The 12,639-nt window shown below is 37.3% G+C and overlaps 1 protein-coding gene across 1 annotated transcript; it reads left to right on the forward strand.

Moving 5' to 3' along the window:
• Positions 1-1,496: 1,496 nt before the first annotated feature.
• LOC126378724 (class E basic helix-loop-helix protein 22-like) lies at positions 1,497-5,588 on the forward strand. Its single transcript, XM_050027135.1, has 4 exons — positions 1,497-1,699; positions 4,045-4,141; positions 4,886-5,025; positions 5,444-5,588. The coding sequence occupies exons 1-4, from the start codon at positions 1,497-1,499 to the stop codon at positions 5,586-5,588; spliced, it is 585 nt and encodes a 194-aa protein (XP_049883092.1).
• The last annotated feature ends 7,051 nt before the right edge of the window (positions 5,589-12,639 follow it).

A 12,639-nucleotide genomic window follows, 5' to 3' on the forward strand; every position in this document is an offset into this window, starting at 1 on the left:
TATAAAATAATTTAATAAATAAAAATAGTTTATTTTCCAAATCAACATAACAATTGTGAATAAGTCTTCCCATTAAGTACTAAAAAGACTTGTGTCGGGAATGGCTCGCTTGTTAAAAGGAACTTACAAAAACAAGTACATTCCAAAAAAAAAAGAATCTCGAAATAATCATCATATTAGTACATTTATAACGGCCTCCGTGGTCCAGTGGTTGAGCGTTGGGCTCACGATCCGGAGGTCCCGGGTTCGAATCCCGGTGGGGACATATCACAAAAATCACTTTGTGATCCCTAGTTTGGTTAGAACATTACAGGCTGATCACCTGATTGTCCAAAAAGTGAGATGATCCGTGCTTCGGAAGGCAGGTTAAGCCGTTGGTCCCGGTTACTACTTACTGACATAAGTAAGTAGTCGTTACATGAGTCATGTCAGGGGCCTTTGGCGGCTCAATAGTAACCCTGATACCAGGGTTTATGAGGTTGGTAATCCACCTCACAACCCACACGATAGATGGACGTCCCCAATAAATGAAACAGATGAGTAACCATGGCACCCATCGTGACCTTGACGCATCTAGCCTGTCGGACAGGTAAGTGTAATAAGCCCTTTAGACAGGTATCATTTTATATCGAAAAGAAACAATCCAAAGTTGGCTGATAGAAAAGAAGATTACGGCTTTTGGATTTACGGACGTGAAATTTATCATAAGTGCTTTGCTTTGAGTGAAAAACTAAATGGAAAATTTTACCATACGGAAAACAAACATTCCGATTAGCAGAGCTGCCATAAAACTTCGTAAACAAAAGATTCAAAACCGATCCACGCATATCAACGTAAATATTCATGCAATAACACGCAAAATATTGTTTTCCTTATAACATACCTAGGAGTAAAGAAATGGGAATCCCGTTATCTCGTGTATGTAAACATCATCAAACCATTTCAGATTTATAAATGCAATATAAGATGATGAACGCTCATGTTTATATTGCTTACGGTCGGTTAACCCACTTGCTGTACGAATAAATTATTTCCCAGATAGAATCATAATTATACTTATAACACCGAACGAGAGCTTCAGATCAACGGCCGCAGGTATAGGCCAGTGTAACTACGATGAGGGCTACGTGATGTATTTATTTCTTATTTTGTACGATCCATATACAACGCTTTCATTTAGTAAGTAATCAGGGTAAAAACATCAATAACCCAATTAACGGTCGGCGTGCCATTATAAGCACATCGCAGCCAAAAAAATAAATCGGAATCGCATCCGAGAACAATGGCCGAGCGAGATGAGGGGTGCGCACCCCATCTGCGTGGAGCGATCGATTGTGGACCGGCCTCGGCCGCTGCACTGTCTGTCAACGCCGCGACAAATTCAAACGTCCGTCACTGCCGCTCCGAAAACGAATTTATTTAAAAAAATAAAAGTTAAAAACAAATATAATATTTTTTAAATTTTATTTGGCTAGTGTTATGTGTTAATTTTGAAAATGGAAGGCCGGCGGAGTTGGGATGGTGTGCCTTTGGGGGAGTCGCATTCGCCGCCGCAGTCGGTGCCGGGCCGGCGGACGCCGCTCGGAGCCGTGGGTCTTGGAGGCTTCTACATGCAAGGTGGTCAGCCACCGCCACCTCCTCAACACTGCTACCCCACCGACGAGAATCAGCCCGAACCGGGGACTAGCTACGCTCAGAGGTTAGTTTTTGCATCATTTTCTCTGTAATAGGTAAGTACCTCTTGTAAAATTATAGGATAATTATAGGTACTTGATAAATTATCATGTAACAGTAGGCACTTAGGTGTATCCAAAGGCAGGTATTATGTAATTTGAATATCATTTGCATAATCCAATCATTTGGAGATGCTCCTGTATTTTCGTCTCCGGTTTATCTCGGAGTGCGCATGCGTAGAGCGATTAATGTCACAGATACAACCCTTTAGACAATGAAATTAAGATTTATGGAATGAATACATTTGTTAGTTGGTAGGCGAATAGGCAACTGAATGGGAGGATATTTAGCAATCGCATAGAGTCACTAATATGGATACGCAATACTAAGCAAATGTGAAAGAGAATTGTATTTTAATACTGATATGACAAAAAAATATTAGTACCGAATATGGCGAGGAGCTCGGTGGCGCAGCGGTAAACGCGCTCGGTCTGCGATTGTTGAAGTTAAGCAACTTTTGCAATGGCCGGTCATAGGATGGGTGCCCAAATAAAAGTTTTCATTTCGAGCTCCTCCATGCTTCGGAAGGCACGTTAAGCCGTTGGTCCCGGCTGCATTAGCAGTCGTTAATAACTATCAATCCGCACTGGGCCCGCGTGATGGTTTTAGGCCCGATCTCCCTATCCATCCATAGGGAAGGCTCGTGCCCCAGCAGTGGGGACGTTAATGGGCTGATGATGATGATGACCGAATATGGACACATGCCCGTAATGACTATCTGGGTAGGCAGAACCACAAGAAAACACAACTGAAACAAGTGTCAGTAGTTTAAGACTAAGCAGTATTGAAATGTTTTACACCTAAAACAAAAATCGTGGACGATAATAGTCCATCGTGTTGGAGATAAGACTTAATGCTCAGTCTATCAATCCTCAGTATTTTATTATTATTGTAGATTAAGACGGCATCAGCTACTCGCCCGGACAAATGTGGAGCGCTGAGCTCTCACCCGGTGAAAATAGCAGATTTCTGATATTAGTACATTTAAAAGTATTTTGTAATAATAAAGTGTTTGCCATGTGCAGCACATCTGCACTTATTTTGGTATAACATATGGGAACAATGCAGCTGAGAGTTCCCTCCCCCTATAGGTACAAGTGGTTTGTATTCAATGACCGATATTACAATCGTCACTAGAATCAGTTGCTCAATGTTAGGTTGTTCGAGTGTCATTTGATTTTTATACTTAGTTATATTTTTTAGATTTTTAAGTTTTTAAACAATACCTCGTATACTTATAAGTCCTTTAAAAAGAACTATTTGGGCGATGGACGGCCAAAACAACGAAAAATAAATCTTTATTTTTTAAACTCCTCGAGAACATAGTTTGAGAGATTTACTTTAGTCTTCAATCGTAAGGGCGTCAGACGTCACACCCACAAATGCGCGTATACGATAACGCCAATGTGTAGTGACTGTGTAAGACGAGGTGTACTGTATGAAGTATCCGGGGTGTGCTATGGGGACAAAACAACCCCCTCCCCTAAACCTATTGTCTGACACAAGAGTTATTGAGCACTTGTTCCTCTTTCGACCCCTCTTGCTAACTATGATATGATTTGTTAGGTAGCCGGGGTTAATTTAATAATAATAATCGCATCTAATACTATTTGTTAGAATTTATTTAAGACTGAAAAATTTACATTGTTTATATCACAATCTCATTTGATTACGGCGATGTGGCCAGACATGGAACGTGTTTGAAAAAAAAGCTTATAGTTTTACTATTCAAGAGTTTGAGATGCTCTCGAAATGTGGTGTTGGCGTAGGTTGCAGGTTGACTGCGAAGCGAACGAACAAGTCCATATTAAAAGAGCTCTATATCATGACGCTGCTCTCTTCAATATTCCGGAAACGTAAGCCTTTTCGGACATATCATGTGACCCCCAAAAGCACTTTCTGGAGAAGCAGATCATTGTTAGGCTAATGGATAGTAGACATGCTCGAGGATGTACAAGGTATTCTGACCAACTGAAGAAGACGGTGGGAAGCAGCATGCAGAGCGCGGTTCACGCAGCATATATCTGCACTGAGTGGAAAACTATAACATGTGGTCGCGATCATCAGCAGTGAGGAAATGACGAAGAAGATTCGAGAGTGCAAGTTAGGCAGAAAACGGACCATGGAGAATTTCTGAATAGTTGTGATAAATAGCACAAACTTTCCGGATCCCGTTACTAGAATGGTTTCTCCAAGCATCATCAAAAAGATCTCATATCACTTGGTAGCATGAATTTCCCATAATACTTTGCTTAAGTTATAACCAACCAGTCCAAAAACAAATTAAAAGATCAAAAATTCTACTTTCAGACCCATTGGCGATGGAAAAGGCAAACAGAAGATGCGACAAGGCAAGACTGTGCGACTCAATATAAACGCCAGGGAACGAAGAAGAATGCACGATTTGGTAAGACACATTATTTATGAGAATCAAAAATAAAAAAGATAGTAGACGTATAAAAAAGTAATATGAAACTGAAATCGGTTTTAAACCATAAGAACACCTGTGATTGGGTTGGAAGGTCCGACAGTCTGTAGGTAGTCGGTCACATCGCGTCTGTAATAAACTAGACCTGTCAAATCTTCAGGTTAGATAAGCGGACCCCGTGAAAAAATAATTAGTTCCATACAATTTGTAGCTTCTGAGAAAAGCATGGGTAAACATACATGCCTATGAAATTTGGCACACGTGTTTAGAGGCCCATATAGACTAATACTATATAGGTTTAATGTGCAATTCCAACAATAGGTATCATACATACGAGTCGAATTAATGGTAAAACTATAGGTAGAGGTTGAAGTCTTTTAAGAAACGGTATGGATAGGTCAGGGATATTAAGATCCCACTCTCGCTTCTATCGTGTGAGATTGATTAACAACCTTATCAACCCGGGTGTCAGGGTTATTATTGAGCCGCCAAAGGCCCCTGACATGACTCATATAGTGACTACATACTTCAGTAAGACCTTTACGAAGCCACTGACAATGCCGTAAGCGTGGCCAATTATTGGTCAGCAAAAATTTAGAATCGATCGCCATTGACTCGCAAAGAAAAAGTAAGTAGCAACCGAGACCAACGGAATAACGTCCATTCCGAAGCAAGGATCATCTTACTTAAGACCCCGCTAATTTTCCATCTTGCAACTTCCAGAACGATGCATTAGATGAGCTCCGTAGTGTGATCCCATACGCTCACTCACCGTCCGTCCGCAAGTTGTCCAAAATCGCCACGCTGCTGCTTGCCAAGAACTACATCCTCATGCAGGCCAGCGCTCTCGAGGAGTTGCGAAGGTACGAATATATTACTGAGGTATTTACCCTATAAGATATACGTAGAGGATAATTTAGATGCTTCCATCATAGTAATATGACTGTAGTTCTCCAATGATGGTCAAATCTACAATTAGTTACGTCACTAAAAGACCGATGGCATCTACAGGGATTATAGGCGGATATAATATACACTCTATATCCCCTCTTTGAGCAAAGATTACAACATAATACAAAATAGGTACAATACATCTACATTTGAGGTATGATTTCTTCCCGTATTGAAACGAAACCCTGTCTTCTTCTTATCGTGTGGGTTGTAAGGTGGAATACCAACCTCATCAACCATGATGTCAGGGTTACGAAACCCTGTAAAAATAAAAAAATAACCTTCGAGTGATAATATTCGGTACAATAACCATCATTTTCAATTTATTAGGTTAGTGGCGTACCTACAAGGTACAGCAACAGCAGCCGGTATCGTGCCCCCGCCCGGCTTCGACCTAGCCGGGTTCCCAGCAGCCAACAAGCTGCTTCAACCACCCGCGCCCGGCCCTCCCGCACCCCCGGAGCCGCCCTCTTGAGACCCGCCCGTCAAACTCGAGCCTCCCTGTCTCGGGGATAAGATAGATCTACTCTAAGTATTAGGTTGTAAACGTAAAGGCCCGTAAGAGAAACATCTTAGTAGTGAAGGTTATCGAGAAAATAAATAGGACAATGCGTAGTTTCTGTAGGCACCAAGCTGCTGCAGCCCTTTCGAACCGCCCTCTAGAGACCCGCTCGACAAACTTTAGCTTCTCTGACTCGGGGATAGGATAGATCTACTCCAAGTTATAGGTAGTAGATGTATAATAAAAGTTATCCCGTAAGAGAAACATTTGATGGTGAGTATTATTATTAAAAACTAAACAGGACAAAGAGTGTAATCAGTTATAAGAATTTCAGTTATAAACTCAGTTATAAGAATTTTAAAATACCTAATGATGTCTCCAATATTGCGAAAGAATTTGAATGCGAAAGACGAACGGTCCATATTGTCCGTGACACACATACTTTATATTATCATATTGATACTTCTTGTATTGGATGCAACATAACAAAATTTTAAAAATATACTGAACTCACGTAGAGAAATTCAGTTGCTTCAGTTGTCTCGTTTTCTAAAGACAGAAAAATCTAAAGGTTGGATAAAAGGGAAACTGTTTTTTTTTTCTTACGGGACTTTATTTGAATTTAAACATTCCGTCATACTCGTAGAGTCTTTATGCGATAAAATATAAGCATAACTTATAATGTAGGTAATATGAAAATGGTGAAGTGGAAGCTCAGAAATAATTAAAACGTAGATAGTAAAATGTACGACATCACCGTAACCAGTATTATTACTAGGATGTTTAAGGAGTAGGAGAATACGATGAAAGGTTATAGGTATTTATAATTATTTATATAGTGGAAAATTGGGCTGTTTCTTATAAATACAAATTGTACGTCCACGTAATCTTAATCATATTTTATTAACATTAAGATGTATAATTGAACACCGGGATTGCAATGATAATGTATTCAAATGTAACTTATCTTTAGAATACATAACATAACATAAACAGCCTATATACGTCCCACTGGGCACAGGCCTCCCCTAAATCAACCGGAGGGTGTATGGAGCATACTCCACCACGCTGCTCCAATGCGGGTTGGTGGAGGTGTTTTACGGCGACGGGGTATCCTTAGAATATGGTGCGTTTTCTTTAAGTTGGTTTAAGAATTATAAGGCAACTTCGGGGATTTTCCTTTAAAATCAAATATCCAGAGCGACGAGAATCGCACCCCTTATTAACAAGTTTATGGGTAGAGAAAGAGGAAGCCAGCATTCTCCATTTATCTAGTATAAAGCCTTCATCAAGAAAATCCAGCTTAAAATAATCGCACTGTATGGTTGCACTCAACAATTCCCATACTTTAGATAACCTGGTAATATTTATTAAAACTTCTTGTACTTACCAGTGTCAATAGAAGTATACCTAATTACTTGTATGATAACGATAACTCTCAGAAGCCCTTGTGTAAGTACCTACATGAATATACCTACCTACATTTAATGTTTAATAAAGTCTAAGAGAAAGAAATGGGAAGTAAATGTAGTGTAGAAAAATAGTGTTGGCAATATTATATTGTCCTATTTTTCTTAGTATTAAAAATAAATTGTGATTTGTCTAAACCACCTGTAGATGCTCAATAGAAAGAATGTAGAGCTGTGCTTGAATATTATGTTTCAATATTCGAAGTAAGTAGGATAAGATATGAATATTATAAATGTAGTTTTATGTTATAAAAGGCAAAATGAAAGGTAAATTATAGTTTACTTATGAAGTATGGAAGTACCTACTCATCCATTTCTATGATACTAAAGTATAAGTGAGTAGTTTTGTATAACTTTATGAGAATTTAATAATGTATATTTATTATAAGTGTTTATAATAGTGTCGCCAAACGATAAATGTGTATGTAATTATGTATACTTAATGTAGTAGTAGTTAGAAATCTCTCTCTCAAGGAGAGCGACTGTGAATCCATGTGCCAAAGGAGTTAGGTAGATTTTTGAATTATTCATTAAGTAGGTAGTTACTTAGTATGAGTAAGTCATATGAAGAGGATGTTATGAGAGCGCCAGATGCGACATTGGAAGAACAAAGTATTGTCGTAAGTGTGTAATGATGATAATTATGATTGTGGTGTAGGTTACGTATAGATGTGGTTCAATACGTCAGTGTGTCAGTTTGACAGCCACCAACTTTATTTGACAGGACTAAAACTGTCTCTTTTCCTTTCTTGTACCTATTGTAAGTAAAAGACGGCATTAATTGAAGAACTGTAGTATAAATATTTTACAGCTTCTTTTGCCCTAAGGTTACCCTGGATAATATTGGTATTGAGCAATAAAACCGTATATTGTAATTATAATTTTTCGTATGTTTGTGCAATAAGAAGTTTTTGTATTATATTGTAGGTGAAAAAAAAGTGTGTCCGCTATTAGGTAGTTACATATTTTTTTCTCTATCTAACCTAAAAGCTCCCACTATCTGTCTGTTAATTCTTTATAGAAAGATGAATGAATTAATAAACTTGACTTATTTAATATAGGTATATACTGACGTATCTGCAAATTTTTTGCTAAAATAATTTGTGTCTTATTAACAATTGCAAAAGGTGCAAATCAGATTCGGCAAAAAAATTCAGATACGTCAGTTAGCGATGACATGGATGTACATTAACACAAGTTCACATTAGGTAGCGAGGGCTCGAAAATTTACATACTTGAATCGATAGTAGTGCAAAATAAATCAATGAAGATTTTTAATTAATAATATTGCGGATTGCAGTACACACTATAATTTTATTTTAAGTTACACCCGTTATTTTCGTAACGATAGAAAAGGAAAGGGACGGGTAATCGACAGTCATTTATTGAACACATGTAAATTTTAGGTCAATCTAAAACAACCTTCTAAAAATCAGCACGCGTCAAATGATTTGCATACCAGCAAGATACCTATCTGATTCGCGTAGGTTATTCATTCATTCACTCTCTCATTTTAAAATTGACAGGTGGCAGTCATCCGTCCCTTTCCTTTTCGACGAATAAGAAAAAGGCAGGTATAACTTAAAATAAAATTAGATGGCGTCTACTATTTGGCACCATTATAAACTTTATTAGGTACATAAGGTGGAATGCTGCAATGAGTAAGATAAAGTATAGATTAGTCAACATTTTAACTTTTGAATTTAGTGCTTAGGTTATGTGTTGGCTAAGAATAAATTTTAAATGTGAGAAGCTCTTAATTCTAATTTTTATTTACTTATAGTAGGTAGGGTTTACCTATATTATACCTTTATAAATAATTTATGTAGGTATTAGGTATTTATTTCCTATGTATACCCTCGTAATATATAAAGCATGATTTTATACTAAATAAGCCAAAGTAAAATGTGATTGTTATTAGCAACTATGATTTGTGATTTTAAAATTAAAGTGGAAAGAATTCGTGAATGTTCGTACTTTTATTTTCATATAAATACAACATACATGCATACAACTCTCTCTCTCTCTCTCTCTCTCTCTCTCTTCTTCTCCTTGTGGAAGAACGAAGTCAAGAGCAAACCCATATTAATTAAAAAAATAATAATAACATATATGGCTTGCATTCATAGGCGGTGACAACCTTGGACCTTCCAACCTCTTTATTCTATTCCGGGGTTAGGTCACATTCCTACGAAATGCATATACTAAAAGTACTTATTTTATTTTCTATCGTGTAGGTTTGTATTTTATCTGTGAAGACAGTACATTATTCGTAGTTCGTTTGTAGTATCTACGTAAGTAGTGTGGTGTGACGTAAATGCATTAAATGTTTACGCAAATGTTCGAAGACGCAATTGACGTCTAATATTTTTTTCTAACATTTAATATTAAATAGAAATATAGCTGATTCAGGTAAAAATCAATTAAATCAAAAGAAAATCAATACACTAGCAAAGCCTGTATCATCTAATCTAATCTAGCCTACAAGATCTCACTGCTGGGCAAAGGCCTCCCCCTCAACCTCCTCCTCCTCGGCCTTGGTATCATAAGAATCATATTTATTACGTTTTTATTACCAACAGGTTCGTATTATACATACTATGTAAGTCTCCGCCTTTGTCCGTTTTATTGTGTATATGTCGTGGCCAGATCATAGAATTGATCATTTCATGATGTGCTCGATCATTTCATGAAATGGTCATATTTCATGAAATAGAATATCATTCGTTGGCCACATCACGATGTAGTTTGGCCAGATCAATGAACACAAAACGTTTAACGATATGAGCAACTAAATACATGATTACTTCATGATATGGCCAAACGTTGGCAATCATATCGTAAAATTAGTAACATTATCCACCGATAGTGGCGCTGGTGTCGATTATATTTAAAACTTGTTTGATATTATAATCGATGAATCAATGTTATTGTTAAATTTTCCATATCGAATAGGTACATAATTTTGAACCTAAGAAATTAATAGACTATTCGCATTTTTATTACACCACATAGCATGGACACCGCCTACATTAACGATATGGTCAAACGTTGATTGATATATCATTAAACGTTGACGTTTCATGGCCATTTCATGAAATATGACCATTTCATGAAATTGTTGGCCACATCATAAAATGATCAATTTCTCGATCTGGCCACGACATATACACAAAAATAAATAAAATAAGATCTCACAACGACACCGTGGAACGAATTATCACGTTGTTGGTCCAACGGTACGTATTTGTTTTATCAGATTGTAAACTTGTAACTTGGCCAATATTACAATAGAAATAGCGTCTATATTGGGCACAAAACATAGAACACGTTCAGCTGCTTGTCTTCATGCATGTGGAAATATCTAATAACGGGATGGTGTTCTTTCTAATACGAGTATGATCGTCAATAGGTTTCCAACTAGTCATTTCAGTTACTTTTTACTAAACGTCAAAACACGAAATTACTATGGAATTTATATGGAAAAGCGCACTGTGACGTCACAGAAAAACGTGATAAAATGTCGGACTTATTATTATTACGTTTTCTTGATTAAAAATTATAAATAAGTTAAATAGAAAAAAGAAAATATTTTTCGTTACTTTTAGACCTGTCTTAATTTAGTAATCAGAATTTCATAATTTATCTTGAACTTAGTAAACGACCGAATTGTTATCGGCGATAGGCTGATCTCTTGTGAAGGTTCATAATATCCATCTTAGAACTTCGTATCAACAGGCAGCAAGTTGTCTAGGATATATAGGTGTTTCTGCCTACCCCATTATGCATTGCGGGCGTGAGTTTATGCGTGTACGTATTAATACGTCACTGACGTCGCTAGCTGAAGTAAGTATCTGAAATTTTTGGTGAATCTGATTTGCACCTTTTGCAAGTGTCAATAATTTAACACACAAATTATTTTAACAAAAAATCGCAGATACGTCAGTTTGCAGTTTGCGGCCTATTCCTTAACGACTAAATGGATTTGCATTTTTGTAATATTACACAAATATTTATCTGGACAAAGCCGGGTTGAGTCGCGAACAAAGAATAAGGAATAACACTACATCGCCGCGTCGTCGCGAGTAACAACATGCAACACACAAAACAGACGTTAACGCCATCTTACGGAAAGTCGCCAGTGTTTTTGGTTTCACACGATGTAGAGATTATGTAGAGCAGCTAGAACCACGAGTTTACAAGAACGATGAAAGTTCTCAAGTATTCCCATAGATGGTGCTACTTATTGCATATTTTAACGATAGTATTGTACTTTTTGTAATTTAATGTTCTAGCAAATTAATCCAAACCAATATACGTCACAAAGTGATGAAACTTTACCCCCTAGTTTGATTAGGACATCACAGGCTGATCACCTTATTGTAAAGTAAGATGATCCGTGCTTCGGAAGGCACGTTAAGCCGTTGGCCCCGGTTACTACTTACTGATGTAAGTGAGTAATCGTTACATGAGCCATGTCAGGGGCCTTTGGTGGCTCAATAATAACCCTGACACTAGGGTTGCTGAGGTTGGTAATCCACCTCACAATGCACTCGATAGAAGAAGACCAATATAAGATATATATGTCATGTTACTGCCTGAATTACGGATTTACCAAGTGCTGACGAAAAAGCCCAAATCACGACGTTTTACCACTCATCATCATCAATTTAAGAGCCACGCTCTTGTCAGTGCAGCATTTTCCATGCTACTTTTTTTAGGGAAAAATAGGGCAGTGGTTTCCCTCTCGCCTTCCGTTTTACCACTGAGCTATGGTAAATGCTAAAAAGATGTTTCTAGACGTGCACTGCATACGATGGCCTTCGTGGTCCAGGAGTTGAATGTTCGGTTCGCAATCCAGAGCTCCTGGTTTCGATTACAGATAGGCAGCCGTGTGTAAAAAATCGCTGTGTTCATGGAAAAAACAATAAAAAAGTACCTATTTAAGTATCTAAGTTAGTTAGATTAGGTTAGGTTTAGTGTCAAAAATCGCTTTGTTCAATGAAAAAACAATAAAAAAGTACCTATTTAAGCATCTATTAGGTTAGGTTTAGTGTCAAAAATCGCTTTGTTGAATGAAAAAGAATAAAAAAGTACCTAATTAAGTATCTAAGCTAGTTAGGTTAGGTTAAGTTTATATACTTATCAAACGCGTGTATCACGATAAATTCTGAAGAGACCTTAAACCCTGAAAAGGTAGAGCCTTTCAGGGTTTATTGTAAAAATCGGATGAAAGGGTACCTATTGAGTCTTTACGAAAACATTAAATGACTTTAACATGGAAAAGCTTTCTGTGACTACTTTAATGTAATGAAATATTATTTAGAAGGTTGTTCCTTTGTACAGTACGTATGTATATATGTATACTTATATTACTATGCGAAGGCTGGGCTGCCTCTCTCTATCCATTCAAAGTCTGGGACATTCCAAGCGTGGGTACGAGAAAAAAATATATAAATTAAAAAATAGTGATCTAGGTAATACGAAATAGAATAACTAAGGTAAGCACCCGCCATTGGTGCTAATTCCTGCAGACGCCATCTAATTTTATTTTA

Source organism: Pectinophora gossypiella, chromosome 1 (genome assembly GCF_024362695.1).
Source record: "Pectinophora gossypiella chromosome 1, ilPecGoss1.1, whole genome shotgun sequence".
Taxonomy (NCBI): Eukaryota; Metazoa; Arthropoda; class Insecta; order Lepidoptera; family Gelechiidae; genus Pectinophora; species Pectinophora gossypiella.

Coding starts and splice junctions, on each gene's coding strand:
- LOC126378724 (XM_050027135.1), top strand. CDS start 1,497: ATGGAAGGCCGGCGGAGTTGGGATGGTGTGCCTTTGGGGGAGTCGCAT. Junction 4,142..4,885: donor GAAGAAGAATGCACGATTTG/GTAAGACACATT, acceptor TGCAACTTCCAG/AACGATGCATTAGATGAGCT. Junction 5,026..5,443: donor GCTCTCGAGGAGTTGCGAAG/GTACGAATATAT, acceptor TCAATTTATTAG/GTTAGTGGCGTACCTACAAG.